This window comes from Lepidochelys olivacea, assembly GCF_965140295.1.
Source record: "Lepidochelys olivacea isolate rLepOli2 genome assembly, chromosome: 3".
NCBI classification, from domain to species: Eukaryota; Metazoa; Chordata; order Testudines; family Cheloniidae; genus Lepidochelys; species Lepidochelys olivacea.
This window is the reverse complement of record NC_140413.1, coordinates 46,537,637-46,555,265: the sequence shown is the minus strand read 5'-3', so window position 1 is coordinate 46,555,265 and position 17,629 is coordinate 46,537,637. Positions and strand designations below refer to the sequence as shown.

The 17,629-nt window shown below is 41.9% G+C and overlaps 1 protein-coding gene across 1 annotated transcript in view; it reads right to left on the bottom strand.

Moving 5' to 3' along the window:
• MLIP (muscular LMNA interacting protein) overlaps positions 1–15,969 on the bottom strand; it is a gene marked incomplete at its 5' end in the record, with an annotated part of 184,683 nt that extends 168,714 nt beyond the window's left edge. The window contains one exon of the mRNA XM_084624504.1: positions 15,907–15,969. Within this exon, the coding sequence (XP_084480630.1) occupies positions 15,907–15,969 (63 nt within the window). The remainder of the gene's footprint in view (positions 1–15,906) is intronic.
• Positions 15,970–17,629: the final 1,660 nt, after the last annotated feature.

Genomic DNA, 17,629 nt, shown 5'->3' with positions numbered 1-17,629 from the left:
CGTCCCCAAAACCTGCTTCCGTATTGCCTCCATCTCCATTGAAGGAGTCAAACAACACGGCTGGGGTAGTGGTGGCTGAACCCCCTAAAATGGCATGCAGCTCATCATAGAAGTGGCATGTTTGGGGCTCTGACCCAGAGCGGCTGTTCGCCTCTCTGGTTTTCTGGTAGGCTTGCCTCAGCTCCTTCAGTTTCACGCGGCACTGCTTCGGGTCCCTGTTATGGCCTCTGTCCTTCATGCCCTGGGAGATTTTCACAAAGGTTTTGGCATTTCGAAAACTGGAACGGAGTTCTGATAGCACGGATTCCTCTCCCCAAACAGCGATCAGATCCCGTACCTCCCGTTCGGTCCATGCTGGAGCTCTTTTGCGATTCTGGGACTCCATCATGGTCACCTGTGCTGATGAGCTCTGCATGGTCACCTGCAGCTTGCCACGCTGGCCAAACAGGAAATGAGATTCAAAAGTTCGCGGTTCTTTTCCTGTCTACCTGGCCAGTGCATCTGAGTTGAGAGTGCTGTCCAGAGCGGTCAGAATGGAGCACTCTGGGATAGCTCCCGGAGGCCAATACCATCGAATTGTGTCCACAGTACCCCAAATTCGAGCTGGGAACGTCGATTTAAGCGCTAATCCACTTGTCAGGGGTGGAGTAAGGAAATCGATTTTAAGAGCCCTTTAAGTCGAAATAAAGGGCTTCACTGTGTGGACGGGTGCAGGTTTAAATCGATTTAACGCTGCTAAATTCGACCTAAAGTCCTAGTGTAGACCAGGGCAAAAAGTATTTCATGTCTTGCTCAGACTCCTTATTTACAATGTCAGCCATAAATTGAACTGTTGTATTACAACATCTGTTACATGAGATGTATAATAAGAGCTAACTCTTGTGACAGACTGAAAATGTACCCTTTTGCTCACTCTTCACCTTACCAAGCCTTACAGAGGCTCTATTAATGACTGAAAAGCAGAAGCAGGCAGGAAAACTAGGGGTGGGATTCAGTGATGGCACTTGAGGTTTCTAAGTCCAATATTTAGAAGTCATTGGCATTCACAAACCCTCTGCTCAGTTCATGCCTAAGTAGCCACCATTAAAGTCCCCAAGGCATCTAACACCATACTTTGGCTCCTAACTTGCACCTAAGCCCCAGCGGGTTTCACAAAGCTAGGCATTCCCCCATCTATCTTGCTTTTGGGGTCCAATCCAGTAGACGTGCTCTGAGCACATCTTAACCAACACAAAATGGCAAGGGGAGGAAGAAAACCCTCTTACAACCTTTAGCTCAGTAGTTACCAGCACTCACACAGGACATAAAAGACCATGGTCCAATTACACCATCTGCTAAAGGGGGAGCAGGGATTTGAACTTGGGTATTCTACCTCCTCACTGAATGCCCTAACCACTAGGTTAAAGAGGCATTCTGCAACAGTCTCTCTGAGCCAGAGAACATTTAATTATTTACACACAGTGGAACAGCTTCAACAAGAGAGGCTGAGAAAGCCCTCCCCCATAATGTCCCATAGTCCAATGGTTAGGACACTCTCATAGGAGGTGAGAGACCCAGATTTGTGTCCCTGCTCCTCATCAGGCAGAGGGGAAACTTAACCTGGCTTAGTTGCCGAGCTCCTGGAGAGGCGTTAGAACCAACAGAACATTTATCAGATGAGTATGGTAATAAACTGGCAATACGTAGTTCAACGTGTTGCAAACAAAGGCAATCCCACCATTATATTTATATCATCCAGTATTGCTCCATGGTCATTTATGCTAAAATGACTGGTTACTAGTATAGAACATACCCCTGAATCAGCATGCTGCAAAGGGCAATCTCATTCCTAGGCCCAAGACTAAAGTCAAGCTGGAACGTATCAGTTGTCTCATACCTCTGGAGATGTGTGGTGAACCATAGTGCTACAAACTTCTGCAAACACTTCAGAAGAAACGGAAGGTCGTGAGATCACACAAAAATGTGATGTATTGTTTTGGGACAATATGCGGACGAGTGAGCAGGCTACTTCAACACTGAAGTAACAACAGCCAAGGATGGACATAACCTGAAATCAAAGGGAAACTAACCATGGAAATAATAATAGTAAAGTAAATCGAGCAAAGTGCCTATGCATTTCTGGAAAGGATTCTTTACTGCAGCACGTCTCTTGCCCCCTTCCTACGCTGACATTTTTCCTTCACACAGAGCAAGGTTGTACTCAGACAGTTACTCGAGGGCATGAGGGAAATTTTTATTGCTAGATATATTGCTACCCTTGGAATCTCTGCAAGGAGAGGTGCCCTTTAAAAAAAAAACTATTAATGCCTGAAGAGAGTCTGAAAGATGAGTAAATAATGCAGCCAAGTTCCGTGTTTGGGATGCCAGAGAGGTTGAGTGGTAAGTCCTGTATAAAACTCAGTTTCGAGAATAGTAGTGATGTGTGGAACTCAACGGCAAATTGATAATGGTAAGTAAAGAGTAATTCTCCAGAATCACTCTCAATGACAAGGCAACTCCTGGCCCTAAGGAAGTCAATGAAAAAAACTTCCGTTGACTCCAATAGGGCCAGTATTTCACTCCATATATCTGAACATCCTACCTATGCAATACAGGACACACTGCAGGAGGTCACATTTTACAATAAGGATTTGTGATTGGTTTATAAATATTTAATGATTAATAGATGTTAATGTATGTTACTGACATGATCTCTATGCGTCAGACAGTTATGAACACATCAGTAGAAGATGACATAGATGGATATAAGCCACATTTATAAGCAATCTGTTGATCTGTTGGAGTCTAATAATTGATTTCCCATTTTAAAAAAAATCTAGGAATTATTTATTAACTCTATGTAAACTATTTATAAATGGAATAAAGTGTGATTGTACTAGATTAATCAAAAAACCTTACTGAGCACTTTGCACAGATGTAAATGGCTACACAAGGTGCAAGGGGATGGAAAGTCCAACCCATCGTGTCCCCTCTTTTTATTCTCTCTTTTCCCTCCTTGTTCTTCAATATCTTTCTGAAATCTCCGGTTTATTGAAGGATTGCATTTATAGTTTTCAGTATTGCTGCACTTTTCATCTCTTTCCTAATAGATTCAGAGATTCCCAGGCCAGAAGGGACCATTATAATCATAGTCTCACACTCCTATAGGTGATAGAACTTCCCCAAAATAATTCTCAGTTGGTTTTCTCTATGTTGTTTTTACACCCCTGTTCCTCTCTCCCACTCTTTTCCCCTTCCAGTGTTTTTACATTAGCATGTTTTTTTAATGGTGAGGGTGTGTATTTCCATTCTATATCCATTGCTTCACCTATGCTTTCATTCGTAGACTTTCTAAACAACCCCTGGCTGCTGACACGTTGTGTGCAGCCCAATAATCTATTAATATTCATTGCATGTAACTGCTTCATAGGATTATTTGCTTTGATCACTTCAAAAAGATTTGATCCACTTCAAAAAAAGATAGAATCATAGAACTGAAAGGGACCTTGAGAGCACACCAACAGGATTAGCCCCACAGGCAAGACAGTATTCCCTCACCTAGTTTGAGTATCCTGCTTTAGGGCCTCTGGCAGAAGCATCGTTTGTTATGGGACAAAGAGGCGGTTGCTCCCCATGACTTTTCTTAGGTCTATACACTCCATTAGGTCTTCCACTTTTTGCCTCCCCTTCCCCCAGACTTTGCAGGATAGAACATTCCCACATCTACCCATAGAATTTTTTGGAAATGATGCCCCTGGCCTCTGGTTTGAGCTAGGGCTTCGAGCTGCTTGTTCGCTGTGTGGTGGCATCAGGGCTTACATGGCTTTGCAAATACCGACCAGCAGAAACTTTGTCGCCATGGAGACTTAGGCACCAACAGGAGTTAGGCAGCAGCTGGGCAGAGGCTTTGAGAATGACAGTGGTACCTAAATGATAGTCTAAGGCACCTGCAAGAGGCAGAGCGGCTTCTAAGTATCTTTTGATTCCAGGCTCTAGAGACTCATTTTTCAGAGTATTTAGGATTTTATAGCATGTCCAAAACAATGTATTTTTCCCTAACTATTCTCTGAAATGGCTGAATTATTGTGGCTGAAACTTTAAAAAAAGAAAAGAAAAAAAAACAGCCTGAGGCAGACAATCAGCATGCAACATTTTAGGCCAAACAGTTAAAGTTTGGCAAAGTTATAAGCAACTGAAAACTGGATCTTATAATAGAAAGTCTTCAGCATCCTTAGAGTTGACACAACCAGCTATGTTTATAATAAATCCGATACTTCAGTGCTTGTTATCAGACAACAAGCATGTCAGTTTCTGAGATGTACCATGATAAAGCACAATAAAAAATTCAGTTTGGACAAATGCTTCTGATGGAAATTCAAACTGATCCAGACAAACCCTGCTTGAGTCTGATGAACAAACACAGGTTCATCAGATTTGGTTGGGTGACATCGTGTTATAATGTGATGATGTTTGCAAAACTGGATTAAGGCAATGGTTACACCCTGGTTACACCAAGCCATGGGGACCCTCATTGGGTCCATGCCCATCATGCCACTCCTAATTTTGATCTGTTCCCCACTTGGATTGGTGGTACAGGGGCCCCCCGAGAGACAAGAGTGGCAGCAGAGTACTTACCTCAGCCGTCAGTGCTTGGGTGAATGCACTGGAATGCTGAACCCTCTCCTTCCTACCAACCCCTGCTGCCTGCAGAACAATTGGATCTTGGATTTAACTCTAGATCTGGACAAAACATTTTTGATTAAATGAAACTTCAGCTAAATATGCTGTTTTGCAGACATGTATGTTTCACTAAAAACTTGTCTAGGGCACACAGAGACAGAGAGACTTTCTCACACTTCTACAGCCTGCCATGGGATGTGGGAAACCCAGGCTCAAGTCACTGCACTGTCCATCTCAGGGTGATTATGGATGAAACTCTGCTCTGCATCAGGCAAAGCAGGAACTTCAATGTGGGTCTCCCACATCCCAGGCAAGTGTTCTAACCACCACTCTATAGGTGAGAGACAGACAGACAGTCACTCTCTCTCTCTCTCTCTCCCACCCTCTCCCAAATCTAAAAGCTCTGGTTTTGAGCTGAAAACGAACATTCCAATTCAATTCCATTTTCATGAAAACATACAAAAGGTTTCATTTTCAGTCCAATGCAGAGTGAAAACAAGTTTACAAACTTTGAAAGTTGCTATGAAATGAAATTGTCTTCTTCCGGTCAGCTCTAATACCCCATTGAGATGTACAGGGAACTTCACACCTCTTAAAGCTATTGTTCCAGGCATTCTGTTCATTCAGGCAGATGTCTGACTGTACCGGTTACGCTCCAGCAATGGTTTTAAGCTTCTCTTTGCAACCATGAGGGCTACAAGCTTTACTCCTGAGGGAATTCTATGCTAAAAAAATTAAAATTCTGCATACAATATATTACAATTCTGCAAAATTCAGCAAATTTTATTTGTCAATAAATAAATGTGGAGGCTCCAGCATGGCAGTGGGGAGCACAGGCCATTGGGTGCATGAACCATCCTGCAGGCTCCCGCCCCCGCCCCTCCCCAGAGCAGGGATATGGCGGTAAGGCTAAACCCGACCCTAACACAGTGCAAGAGCAGGGCCTTCCCAAGAAACACCCTGCCCCTCGGCATCAGGTGAGGTCAGGGAGGCTCAGCACAGCAGGATCCAAGTGTGGAGGGGCTCAGTGTGGAGGGATCCAGGCATGGGGTGAGAGGATTTGTGGGGCAAGAGGGTTCTACGTGGGCCAATCTGGGTGCAGATGGCTCAGTGGAGGATCTGGGTGCACAGGGGCTCATTGTGGGGTTCTGGGTACAGGGACAATGGGACTCTGCAGGGGGATCCAGGTGAAGGTGGTTGGGGCTTAGCAGGGGTGTCTAGGTGTGGGGGATGGGGCTCAGCATGAGGGGTCTGGGTGTGAGGGGCTTAACAGGGGGCCCGAGTGCAGCTGGTTGGGGCTCAATGGAGGACTCATCAGTGTGGTCCAGGTACAGAGCATTGGGGCTTATCAGGAGGTGTCAAGGTTCCTCCCTGACTCTGAACTCTAGGGTACAGATGTGGGGACCTGCATGAAAAACCTCCTAAGCTTATCTTTACCAGCTTAGGTCAAAACTTCCCCAAGGAACAAAATATTCCAGCCTTTGTCCTTGGATTGGCCGCTACCACCACCAAACTAATACTGGTTACTGGGGAAGAGCTGTTTGGAAACGTCTTTCCCCCCAAAATACTTCCCAAAACCTTGCACCCCACTTTCTGGACAAGGTTTGGTAAAAGGCCTCACCAATTTGCCTAGGTGACTACAGACCCAGACCCTTGGATCTTAAAAACAATGAACAATCCTCCCAACACTTGCACCCCCCCTTTCCAGGGAAATGTTGGATAAAAAGCTTCACCAATTTGCATAGGTGACCACAGACCCAAACCCTTGGATCTGAAAACAACGAAAAAGCATTCAGTTTTCTTACAAGAAGACTTTTAATAGAAATAGAAGTAAACAGAAATAAAGAAATCCCCCCTATAAAATCAGGATGGTAGATACCTTACAGGATAATTAGATTCAAAACATAGAGAACCCCTCTAGGCAAAACCTTAAGTTACAAAAAAGATACACAGACAGAAATAGTTATTCTATTCAGCACAGTTCTTTTCTCAGCCATTTAAAGAAATCATAATCTAACACGTACCTAGCTAGATTACTTACTAAAAGTTCTAAGACTCCATTCCTGGTCTATCCCCGGCAAAGACAGAATATAGACAGACAGACAGACACACAGACCCTTTGTTTCTCTCCCTCCTCCCAGCTTTTGAAAGTATCTTGTTTCCTCATTGGTCATTTTGGTCAGGTGCCAGCGAGGTTACCTTTAGCTTCTTAACCCTTTACACGTGAGAGGATTTTTTTCTCTGGCCAGGAGGGATTTTAAAGGGGTTTATCCTTCCCTTTATATTTATGACAGGAGGGGAGTTCAATGGGCCATCTGCCAGGCTCCCACTTCCCCCCTCCATTTCCCTATCCCATTTTCTTCCCCATCCCATCCCTCTTCACCTCCCTACTGCCTTCTGTCACCACCTCTTCCCATTCTTCTCCCCACAGTCCCCTACCCACTGCCCTTTCCCCACTGTCCCCTATCCCCTTCCCCTCACTCCCACATCCCCTCCCCCTGCCCCTATCCCATGCCCCTTCCTTCCTCCTCACTGCCTCTTCCCCCTCCCCCCCACCTCCTTACTTTTTTACATGAAAGCTAAATGAAGAGTCTTACCTAATCACAGGACTCAAGGCCTTTATACCTATGCTTTTATCTGGTCCTGGATGCTTTTGTTGTAGCATCATCATAATGAATTACCAGCCCAGCAGAGCAAGCTCTCCGGGAGGCCATTTTAAGGAATGCTAGGGGGGTGCTGACCGGGTAAGGGAGGAACATGAAGCCTTCTCCTCCTCACTGCATTCTAGCGATTGGCTCTTTTGGTGGTGGTAATATGGCTACACTATGATTAAAGTGTCACCTCATAATGCAGTTTGGATTTGGGCTCAGGTTTATGAGGGAGGGCAACTGAGGGCACATGACACTAGGGAGACGGCTATAGAGAAGAGGGTAATGGAAGGAAACCTGCCTATCTAAGGTACTTATATGGCCATCGCCATAGCAAATGAGTACCTCACAATCTTTAATGTATATCCTCAGGACACCACTGTGAAATAGGGAAATGCTCTTATCCCCATGTTCAGATGGAGAACTAAGGTATGGGGAAGCTAAGTAACTTGCCCAAGGTCACAGAGTCTGTGGTAGAGTAGGGAACTGAATCCAAATCTTAGGCTAATGCCCTAAAATTTGGACTATCCTTTCTAATCCAGAGAGGATACCACAGATGTGGAGGAGGGAAAAACTGAGCTTGACAAAAATAAAAATGCCTTCATTTCTGTCCATCTCTGTCCTATCTTTCTGAATCAGTTTCAATCCATTTCTAGGGAGGAAGTTTGGGAACACTGCTGTCTAAATATTACCTTGGGACAGACATCAAGAGCCAGGCAGTGAAATGTAAAAAATAGCTAGTGCTCTGTAAAGTTTCTAAAGTAGTTTAGAACCTTTAAAACTAACTTTATCCTAAACACCAGTCTATTTAAAACCTCTCCCAATGGGGATAATATTGGCAAAATGACTTGACATGTTCAGGTATTTGACAATTGCTGCAAAGAGAATATGGAAAATATTTTTACTACATGTACTGTATGTAATAAATGTTACGATGAAAGCACAGTCCTCTGACAATCCCCATTGCGTCTTCCCTTCTCATTAATCATCTCCCTTCTTTTCCATCATTTACTGTCACAAGGGCAATTTCCAAAAGTTCATTTCAGCAATGGATAACACTGACAGACTCGCAGTAACTGCTGCTGTAACGTTGAGTGCTTTTAAAATCAAAGAGCACTTTTAAAAGTGCAGAGATCTGTTTATGCAGGAGCTATCATGAGTGTTTGTCTTTATGACAGGTTTTATTATCTATGGCTAAAGAGGGCTTGGGAACAGAAGAAGGTAATTAACCATTGGAACAACTTATTAAATGTCATGGTGGATACTTCAACACTGGCCATTTTAAAAATCAAGATTGGATGTTTTTCTAAAAGATATGCCTGGGAATTATTCTGGGGACATTCTAAGGTATGTGCTATACAGAAGGTCAGGCTAAATGTTTACAGCAGTTTCTTCCAGCCTTGGGATCTATGAAAACTACCTTTTTATTGTGGGGGGGACAAGCAATTGTTTGTTGGACAAACCCTCAAAAAGCCAGCACTGCATACAGAAAACATCATCCTATCTCCAATTTCACATTCCTGGGGGAAATCTTTTGGAAACACATGACAGTTGCCAACATTCTGCATGCTTCACAATCAGGCTTCGGACAAGCACACAGCCCAGGCTATGTTTCAGTGCTAATATGCTCAAGGTCTCTGCAGCCTTCACTACAGTGGCTCACAATGTGTCGCTGTTCCACTTGCATGACTTTGTTACAGTAGATGGTGCAGCATTACAAAGGTTCCAGTCATTCCTCACCATGAAGATCCAGAGAGTAAATATACAAATATACAACTGCAGATCATCCCTGAAATGCCTCACCTGCAGGGTCCTTAGGATATGGTCCCCTCTCCTCCTCTTCAACATCTCCATGAGACCACTTGGTGACAATTCAAGGAACCTGCTGCCAAGACCGTGGTAATGATATCATCTGTAGCTCTCCTTTTCCACCGATGCAACCACAAGGGTTTCATAATGCCTACAGGTGATGAGCATCTGGATGAAGTGCAGTTGGCTTTAACCCAACTCAGGCAAGAGTAAAGTGGTGCCGATCAGAAAGGGGAAATACTTCAAGGACTTGCCAGGATTCTGTCCTCCCCTTTCATCAAAGGAATCTCCCCCTCATTTGTCAAAATGGTGCACAGCTCTGGTCCTGTTTGATTCATCACTAAGCCTAGACAATCAGTATCAGTGGTGACAAGCATTCTGGCACCTGCAGTTTGCTAGGAAACTTCACTCCTACCTCTCAGATGACCCACACATTCAACACCTCCATACAGAGTTATTGTATATCACGGTCTCTGGGGCTCTAAAGGTTAGCAAGGCAGAAGCTCCAGTTTGTGCAGTCTACCCCGCTGGCCAGACAGGACATTAAGAGCACACCACCTTGGTGGCTCAGCTCCCTCCTGGACTCCCAATCCACTCCCATTGCCAGTTCAAGCCTTTGGTCCTCATCTTCAAAGCCATTCAGAGGTATGGACCAGGTACTGCAGTGGCCCTGTCTCCCTTTATGATCCACCAGGACAATTGCACTTCTTTGGAACAAGGCAGCTCAGAACCCATAGGAACTGCAGACAACACATCCCCGGCATGAGGGGGACTCAGCTATGACAAGCTCCCAGGTGAAGTCAGACTGATGTGGAGTCTGACCAGCTTTAGAGCAGGCTGTAACTCACTCCTCTCTGATAAACTGGGATGATCTATTCACACACACAAAGCGGCACTAACTGCATGTGGGATGTACTGTGTTTGATATACACTGCTGAGAATAACTCTCCATTATTAATCCACTAGACAACGAAAGTCTGGGGAACAAAGAGATGAACTGTAATAGAAATAAAATCTTTAATTCAATCTCCTTTAAATGTAATGTTCTACTTAATTGACACCTGTATTTTCTACAGTTTTCCAGAACATATTTGCTTACTGGTACTGTCAACTTTTGTTATATATTGTAGCTGTCAAATTGACAATAAAATTGATTGTGCATTTTATACCGTGTTTAGGCTTCTTTTCTCTTTGCAGTTTTGTATCTGACTATGGCTTAGCTTGAATCCAATAGATTTAATTGATTTTAGGTTAAATTCTTCTGCATCATAATTCCCCTTATGAGCAACATAACTTAGTGTCACACTGGGACCCTGGAGAGTTGATATGTGGGAAGTTTAACCTAACTTGCTAAGGGTCAAACACGGCTCGCTTTAGTCCTCAGAGCAGCTCCATAGACTTCAGTGGGACTCCTTTCAAGGCATGTGGGATTTGCGTGAGTTAACATAAATAATATTGTAATAGTTGTGGAAAGAGGATTCACAACAAAAGTCTCTAGTTCAAAATCCAAGTGCATTTTTGTTGGATAAAAACGTATGGAGTGTTTGGAGAACTGAACTGATTCAATACTGACTTGGCAGTCCCCTAAAAGAAGGGTGGAAAATGTAGCCATGCCTGGTACTAAATGGGAAATACTTTGATAGTACAGCGCAGCAGTTCTTGTTGTGGAAGAGGGATCACTAACAGCGCTGAAAACAATGTATCCTTCTCAGTGGTGAATCTAGTAAAGTGAGACTGGAAAGTGTGGGGGGGACGGGACACAACTTATTTTAAAAAGCTCCCACTTAGGTCTCCCCCAACTAGAACAGAATGAGGGAAAAGTGAAAGGAGAGATGTGCTCAGAAAGCAGAACAGATAAGAGTTTTGGCAGAGCTGTTGGTTCACCACCACCAAGTGATCCTGAACCAAGTGATTTCCCTCTGGAGGCAGGCGAGAGAAGAACAAATGCAGAGAACAAGGATTCCAGAGCACAACACCCTGCACCCAAGCTGACTGCTGTACCAGCTCACTGATGCAGTAGCATTTTAGTAGATGGAACCTGTGTCCAATCTGCCAGAAGACAGAAGATATCCCATTGGGGTGAGGGCTGCCCTGCTGCATGACCTCAATCTCCCTCTTGATGGGTTAGCATAAACAGGCACGAGCTCGGTAAGAACAGAATCTATTTAATCCTGGAAGAGAGGACAGAGGCAGTTCCCCTCCTGTTCCTGACTCCAAAACACTTCTGCTTTCCCTAGGCAGAAACCATGCCCCACCCTGAACTCTTCCCAGGAATATTCTCTGAGTCAGGGGCCCTTCCCATCTGGGAGGAGCATCACATCTTTTAGGGGCTGCCTGTGGAGGTTCCACACACACAGACCCAGCCAGCACAGCAGCTTGGTCACACTATTTACATTTAGATATGTTGGAAGAGAAGTTCAGGTGATGGGACTTGCACTGATGGAGTACACAGCCTAAGACCTGTAGCTTAGGTTAGGATTATTTATCATTTACTGGTTATGTGATGGTAGCCGCAAAAGAAAGACCCCCATCAGGATCAGGGCCTCATGTGCGAAGCACTGTACAAATACATAGGAAGAGACAGATCGCACCCTGAAGATTTTGAAGTCTCAAGGACCCAGTACCAGATGAGGAGTGGAGGATGGAGGGGATAGATGATCACTGGCGCAAGTTTCAACTTACTTTGCTGTTTGTTTTGACTGGGGGTAGAGGAAGGTTAAAAGGAATGGCAGCAGTGGGAGTATTAATGTGTCAGGGAATAGGGAGGGTAAGGGGGCTTTTGAAGGGAAGAAGAAGGGAGCAGTGGGGAGTGCAGGAAGAGTGAGTCTGGTATTGAGAGGGAAGACGGGGAGGGGGAAGGGGTGGACAACGGACAAATGCTACAGAATTGTAACCACGATTCCAGTAGGTTTGGCACTTGCTTTTATGTATGTGGGTTCTTTTTTGGTCCACTCGATAGGGAGATTGTCCTCTGCTCACTTGCAACAGGATCGGGGTCATTCACTAACAGTGGCTTTTTTTTTTTTTTTTTTTTTTTGCATTTTGCCTCAAGTCTTCATGAGGATTTATGCACTAGGTACTCACCTGTCAATTTACAATTACAATTTACAGAATAGGTAACTCAGTGCTCTGAGGAGTCAGTGAAGCAATTTGAAGAGTAGGAGGGGATGAAATTTGTTTGGAGGGAAGAAGTAAAAAGGTTTATCAAGAAGGCCACAGCACATTAAACTACCAAGAAAATATCCCAGTTTTCTCACTCGCTCACGCTTAGCCAGACCTTCCTGATCCCCACTGTCCCTGAGACATCCAAGTGGGAGCAATCATTTTACTAATGGGGGCGTGCATACACAGCTATCAGTTGAGGGAACTCCATTGTTTTTCAAGCAGATGCACAGGTAACATAAGTGTCTTTTAGATAATTGTAGAAATCTCTACAAGAGAAGTGTGACAAGCTCTACTTCACACCATCACAGAATAGTAACTTTTGACTTTGGGGGATTTGATTTAAATCATTTGGTTCAGTACTAGCTGGATCCAGATATGACTTGTGAAAAGCAAATAATAATTCTCTAGTCTAAATCCTTCAGTCCTTTCTTATATAGAGCACATATCATCACTCAAAGCATAATCCTAATGCCTCTTCAAGCAACACATGCTATTTTTTCCACTCTATATATTGGTTTGGCTTAATTTGTTGCCCCTCTGTGGCTTTTCTTTACCATTATTTAATTTTCCCTAAAAGTCAATTGTGTTTTATAAACCTGAAAATTGATAGTGCAAAGATTGAACGTTTCTGTTAAGGATGCCAGTGTCAATTTGCTACAATTGTTCAAATAGGAAATAGATAAAATGTGAAATATAATAAAAGCCTTTCAAATGGCTGGGAGGAGAGTTCTTCCTGTATCAGTGGGTGAGAAATCAGGAATAGAATCAGGAAGATTATTTTGAACTCAGTATCTACCTTCATATCAATAAAGCTGTTCAATAAATTGTGCCTTGTGAGCATACAACAAAGTCACAAGTGTAAAAACATAGCTCCATGAGTCCGGTTAGGCTGATCTATTGAAGATTAACAGAGGTAGAGGGGGTTTTAGAATATCAGTATCCATCTCATTTGACTTTACTGTTCACAAAATAGAACCAGCATAACCTTCCATTTCCACAGTCACTTTTAAAAAATTCTCCCAGAGACCCTGACAACAAAAATACTTGCTCCCGCGAGCCAAAATAAGGGGAGCTCTTTAAAGTAAAGTCTGGACATTATTAAGTGAGATGGTAGAGAGTGCCTTATATTTATGAAGTATGTACAAAGAGAACTTTTCAGGGTGTCTGGTGATATGGAGGACCAGATCCTCACTGGTCAGAGTAAATCATCCACACTTTCAGTATAAACTGATTTATACTAGCTGAGGATCTGGTCCACAGTATGGTTTGAATGAGCAACAGAGCCAGATTTCAGAAATTTAGGGGGACAATAATTCCTATTTATCAAAGAATCAGAAGGCAATGACTCCTTTATGTACAGTCAGGCTGTCCCACTTTGGAGACACATAGTATCTTGAGTATGAACTAGTCTCTGGATAGTCACTGAACATTTCTGAGAACTGTAGAAACCTGTGATCAGAACTTTGTTCTAGTGAACAAAAGGGTGGAAATATTTGGAACAATCAGCAAAGTATAAGACAGAATATAAAATATTGCAGTGTAGTCTAATTCATAGAGTTTAAATTATAGAGTTGTTATCTCATACAGCATTTATCTTTGTTTACACACTCACTATACACTGAATACAAATACGTGGAAACACCAACAGTAAAGTTTATACATGATATCTGGATTAAAAACTGACACTGATTCTTAAATTATGTTTGAACATTGAGCTGATCTGCTTTTTTCAAAGAGGAGAGACTCAGATCAGATGAGAAGCCCAGGGTGGATTACGAGAGGTAGGGATTTGGACTGGGAACCATCGTGTGGGGAAGAATGGGATTCAGGTGGGGTCTCCCTTCTGGGAGATGGGAACTGGGTGGGCAAGGAGATTTGGACTGGAATGAAGAGGTGGAGGATGAGAGAGAAGGGACAGGCCTAGGATAGGCATGAGAAGACAGGAGCAGAAAGGGTCAGTTTTAGAGGAAACAGACAGAAGGGTCTGTGACCACTTCAGCACAATTCCCTCCAGAACTGAAATAGAGTTCAAGATTCCTGAGTCTCACCATACTTCTGCCATCACCAAATATTTCTGAAACTCGCTGGGAAAATCCCTCTCACATACACATCCTTCTCTAGTGTCTGGTCCATATAGAACTAGTAGGTTGTTGTCCTCTATTCATTACTTTATTAACTAAAGTGGCAGAGGTCTGTATTGTGAATCCAACCCTGTGGCTGGCCCACATGCATGTCAATGTGATTCCAAATAATGAAATTTGTTTTTCTCAGTTAGATTTTTAAAAAACAACATTAGAAGAACATTAAGGTTGCAAAATCAAGTATTAAAGGTGAGGAAATGCTAGAATTAAAGTTGCCTGGGAAAACTTAAAAATTGGGCCCCTTGTGTGTATGCATTATGATACAATCTTTAATTACATGTTTATATTATTTTTTTCCACAGGATCTATACAAAACTAGAACTTCAAGGCATATTTTTCCTGCAGCTTGTATAAATTATCTAAGTGATTTAACCCTTGATATTTTTTCTTTACGCTTTATGGATCTTGCCATAAATGAGAAAGATGTAGTATTTCTTGCATAGTCTGAAGTATTAATAACGATTGACTAGCTTTCTTACAAAATACTAACATAAATAGTATCTGAAAACTCCTTCAGGTAGTACTGTTTAAAGAAACATTAATTTTCTACCTGAAAAATTCATAGTAGTTGAGATAGAGAAACTAGTTAACATTTTGTTTCAAGATCTCCTAGACTCACTAGCCAACCTACCTCCATCTCAATCAGGGTCTATGCGTAATTACCAGTTTAGGGTCAGATTCTGATACCAATATTATCACTGAGTAACATATCACCCCACCTATAGTCTCATTTAAATGGGGTTACTTGAGGAATAATTTAGTGCCAAACATGAATAAACTCTGTCCCATTGTGAAGCAAAATAATAGATCATAATGCAACAATAGTATTGCCTTCCTCTTAGGATCACAGTACATTGTCATCTTTATTTAAGAAAGAAATCAGCAATCACTAGCACTAAGTACAGCTTATCAATTTAATAATATGAAATCATATGACACTTTGGTGATGTCTGGGAAATGACCTTTAGTATTAACAAGTTTTATTTTGCACTGTAAAGCTGTATTTAAATACTATGTTACTCGGATATAAAATTGCATTTTTGACCACTCTTTTTTCTTGTGGTCACCTATTTCAGTTTAAATTCATTTTCAAGTTTCCAGTGAATGAGCCGATAAAATTTCCTAATCAACCTGCCCTTTACTGAAGTATGTTTATGTAAAATAAACTGCAAGGGCATGAAAACACTCTGATAAAGAAATCCTAGAAGAAAAGTGATATGGGTTTGGTTGTATAATTGTACTGAATTAGTTTTGCACTCTGCAACTGCACAAATGTCACTAATGAAATGCCATCATTTCCACTGAAAGATATCATTCATAATTAATTTCAACATGCAACACTAAGCCTGCTAATCTTCAAGGTCACTGGCTGGAGGAAGCATGGAAATATTACTGGAACCTTTCTAAGGTTCAGCAGTTGCTTTGCCTTTCCTCCTCACCATTAAGTTTAAAATGTTTCTAGAGTAAACCTCAACATGTCTTACCGTCAGCTTCTCCTTTAAGGTGTGTTTTGCTGAGATTTCTTTTTCGTGCTTTTCTAACTCCATGTCCCTGAGAAAGACGCTCAGATCCTGGGTAGAAGTGATTTAATCTGACTACATATTAGATATCACTGTACTTTTCAAGTTGTGAGACAGAACTCTATCAGGCAGTGCTGGTGATAATTTCTGGTTAGCTAGTGTTTCCATTTATAGACGTAGAAACTTCACAAATAGAATCCTAGAGAGAAGGCAGGCAACTGGCCTCAGATAACAATAAATGTTATTTTGGCATCAAAGTAAACTGTTTAACGTGAGTACTGTTGTAGCAGGGTTTTTGTTACCTGCCCCTCACCCCCACAAAATAAGCTTGTGTTAAAGACTCCCTGAAAAGGAACTGGAAAAATAATAGCTAGATCACAGTAGAACTTATTCTTGAATGCACAGTTTATTAGCCAACTAAAATGAAAATGTGATTAGCTTGTATGATATGATGTTACACAGACACAGAATAACCAGAGCAACATTTGAAAAAGGATACATACGTTTGTCTATTGATCTTTCTCAGTTACCAGTGTCTGGTGTTGAGCGGTCCCACTAGAATTTAATGTAGAGATATATTCTCCTCATGTCCTTCTAATAATAGGACATGCTATATTAAATGTCTTCTTGATCTTCTGAAATGCAGAAACAAAATCAAAACATTGTATCTGTGCTACAAGTGTTAATACACTCAAAAACTAGTCAGTGTAGATATAAAATATCACTGTATTTAAAGCCCATTACATACCAAGGGAGATGGGCTTTTAAAGTGAGTTAACTATAGAAGAATAACCTGGCTTGGGTTCATGATGATAAAGTCAGGAGTCCAATATTAGAAACTGTGGTGGGAGGAGGTTGTCTCCTTGGCTGTGCTGTAGATTCCAAGGTTTACAACACAACCACTGATTGCTACATCAACTAGGTCAATGCTGATATCTTCCGAGTGATTTGCATGCACAGTTTGTTCTGCAATTCCTAGTAACTAATAGGGAAAAATCCAATTGCAAACACAGTCGTGTAAAAAAAAAAAAAAAAAAACTACTTTGCTACTGAATCATAATAGATTCTTTGATGGTTCCAAGACACATCAGAAAAATTAAACTTTCCTTCATGAAATTGGCACTGTAGGTGTCACATGCTCAGATTATATTAAGAGAATTTCAATTACTACTAGAGGACCATCCTCTTTTGCCTGAAGCACTCTGAAACCTACTTCTGGTTCTTATCTAGTAAAAATCTAGCTTTGGCTTCATGGAATTGTTAACTTGTGTGCCACTGTAGAAGTGGCGGTCAAAGCTAAACACATATTTCTTCCTGCATTGCTTACTTTTTGTTGTGAACTGGACCCACAGGATCTTCAGAGCTTCAGATGGGAAGGAAAGGGGAGTAGGGAAAAATTATGAGATATTCAATAAAACTGGCAAAGAAAAAGTTACCAAAACTCACATTTTTCCTTTTTTGTTCATAACAAAGAAGAAGTTATTTCTATAGTTATCTTTTATTCTCTCTTTTATCTTTGCTTTATAGACGTATAAGACCATGGGTGGAAGAGTAAAGGAAGGGAAATGTAAAGAACCACACACATTTACAAGGCGGAACTAGTAGAAAAAAAATATATAAATTTACTTAAAATTAAGAGGCTTAAAAAAAAACAACAACCCTCATTGATTCTTCTGAAAAAGCTGGG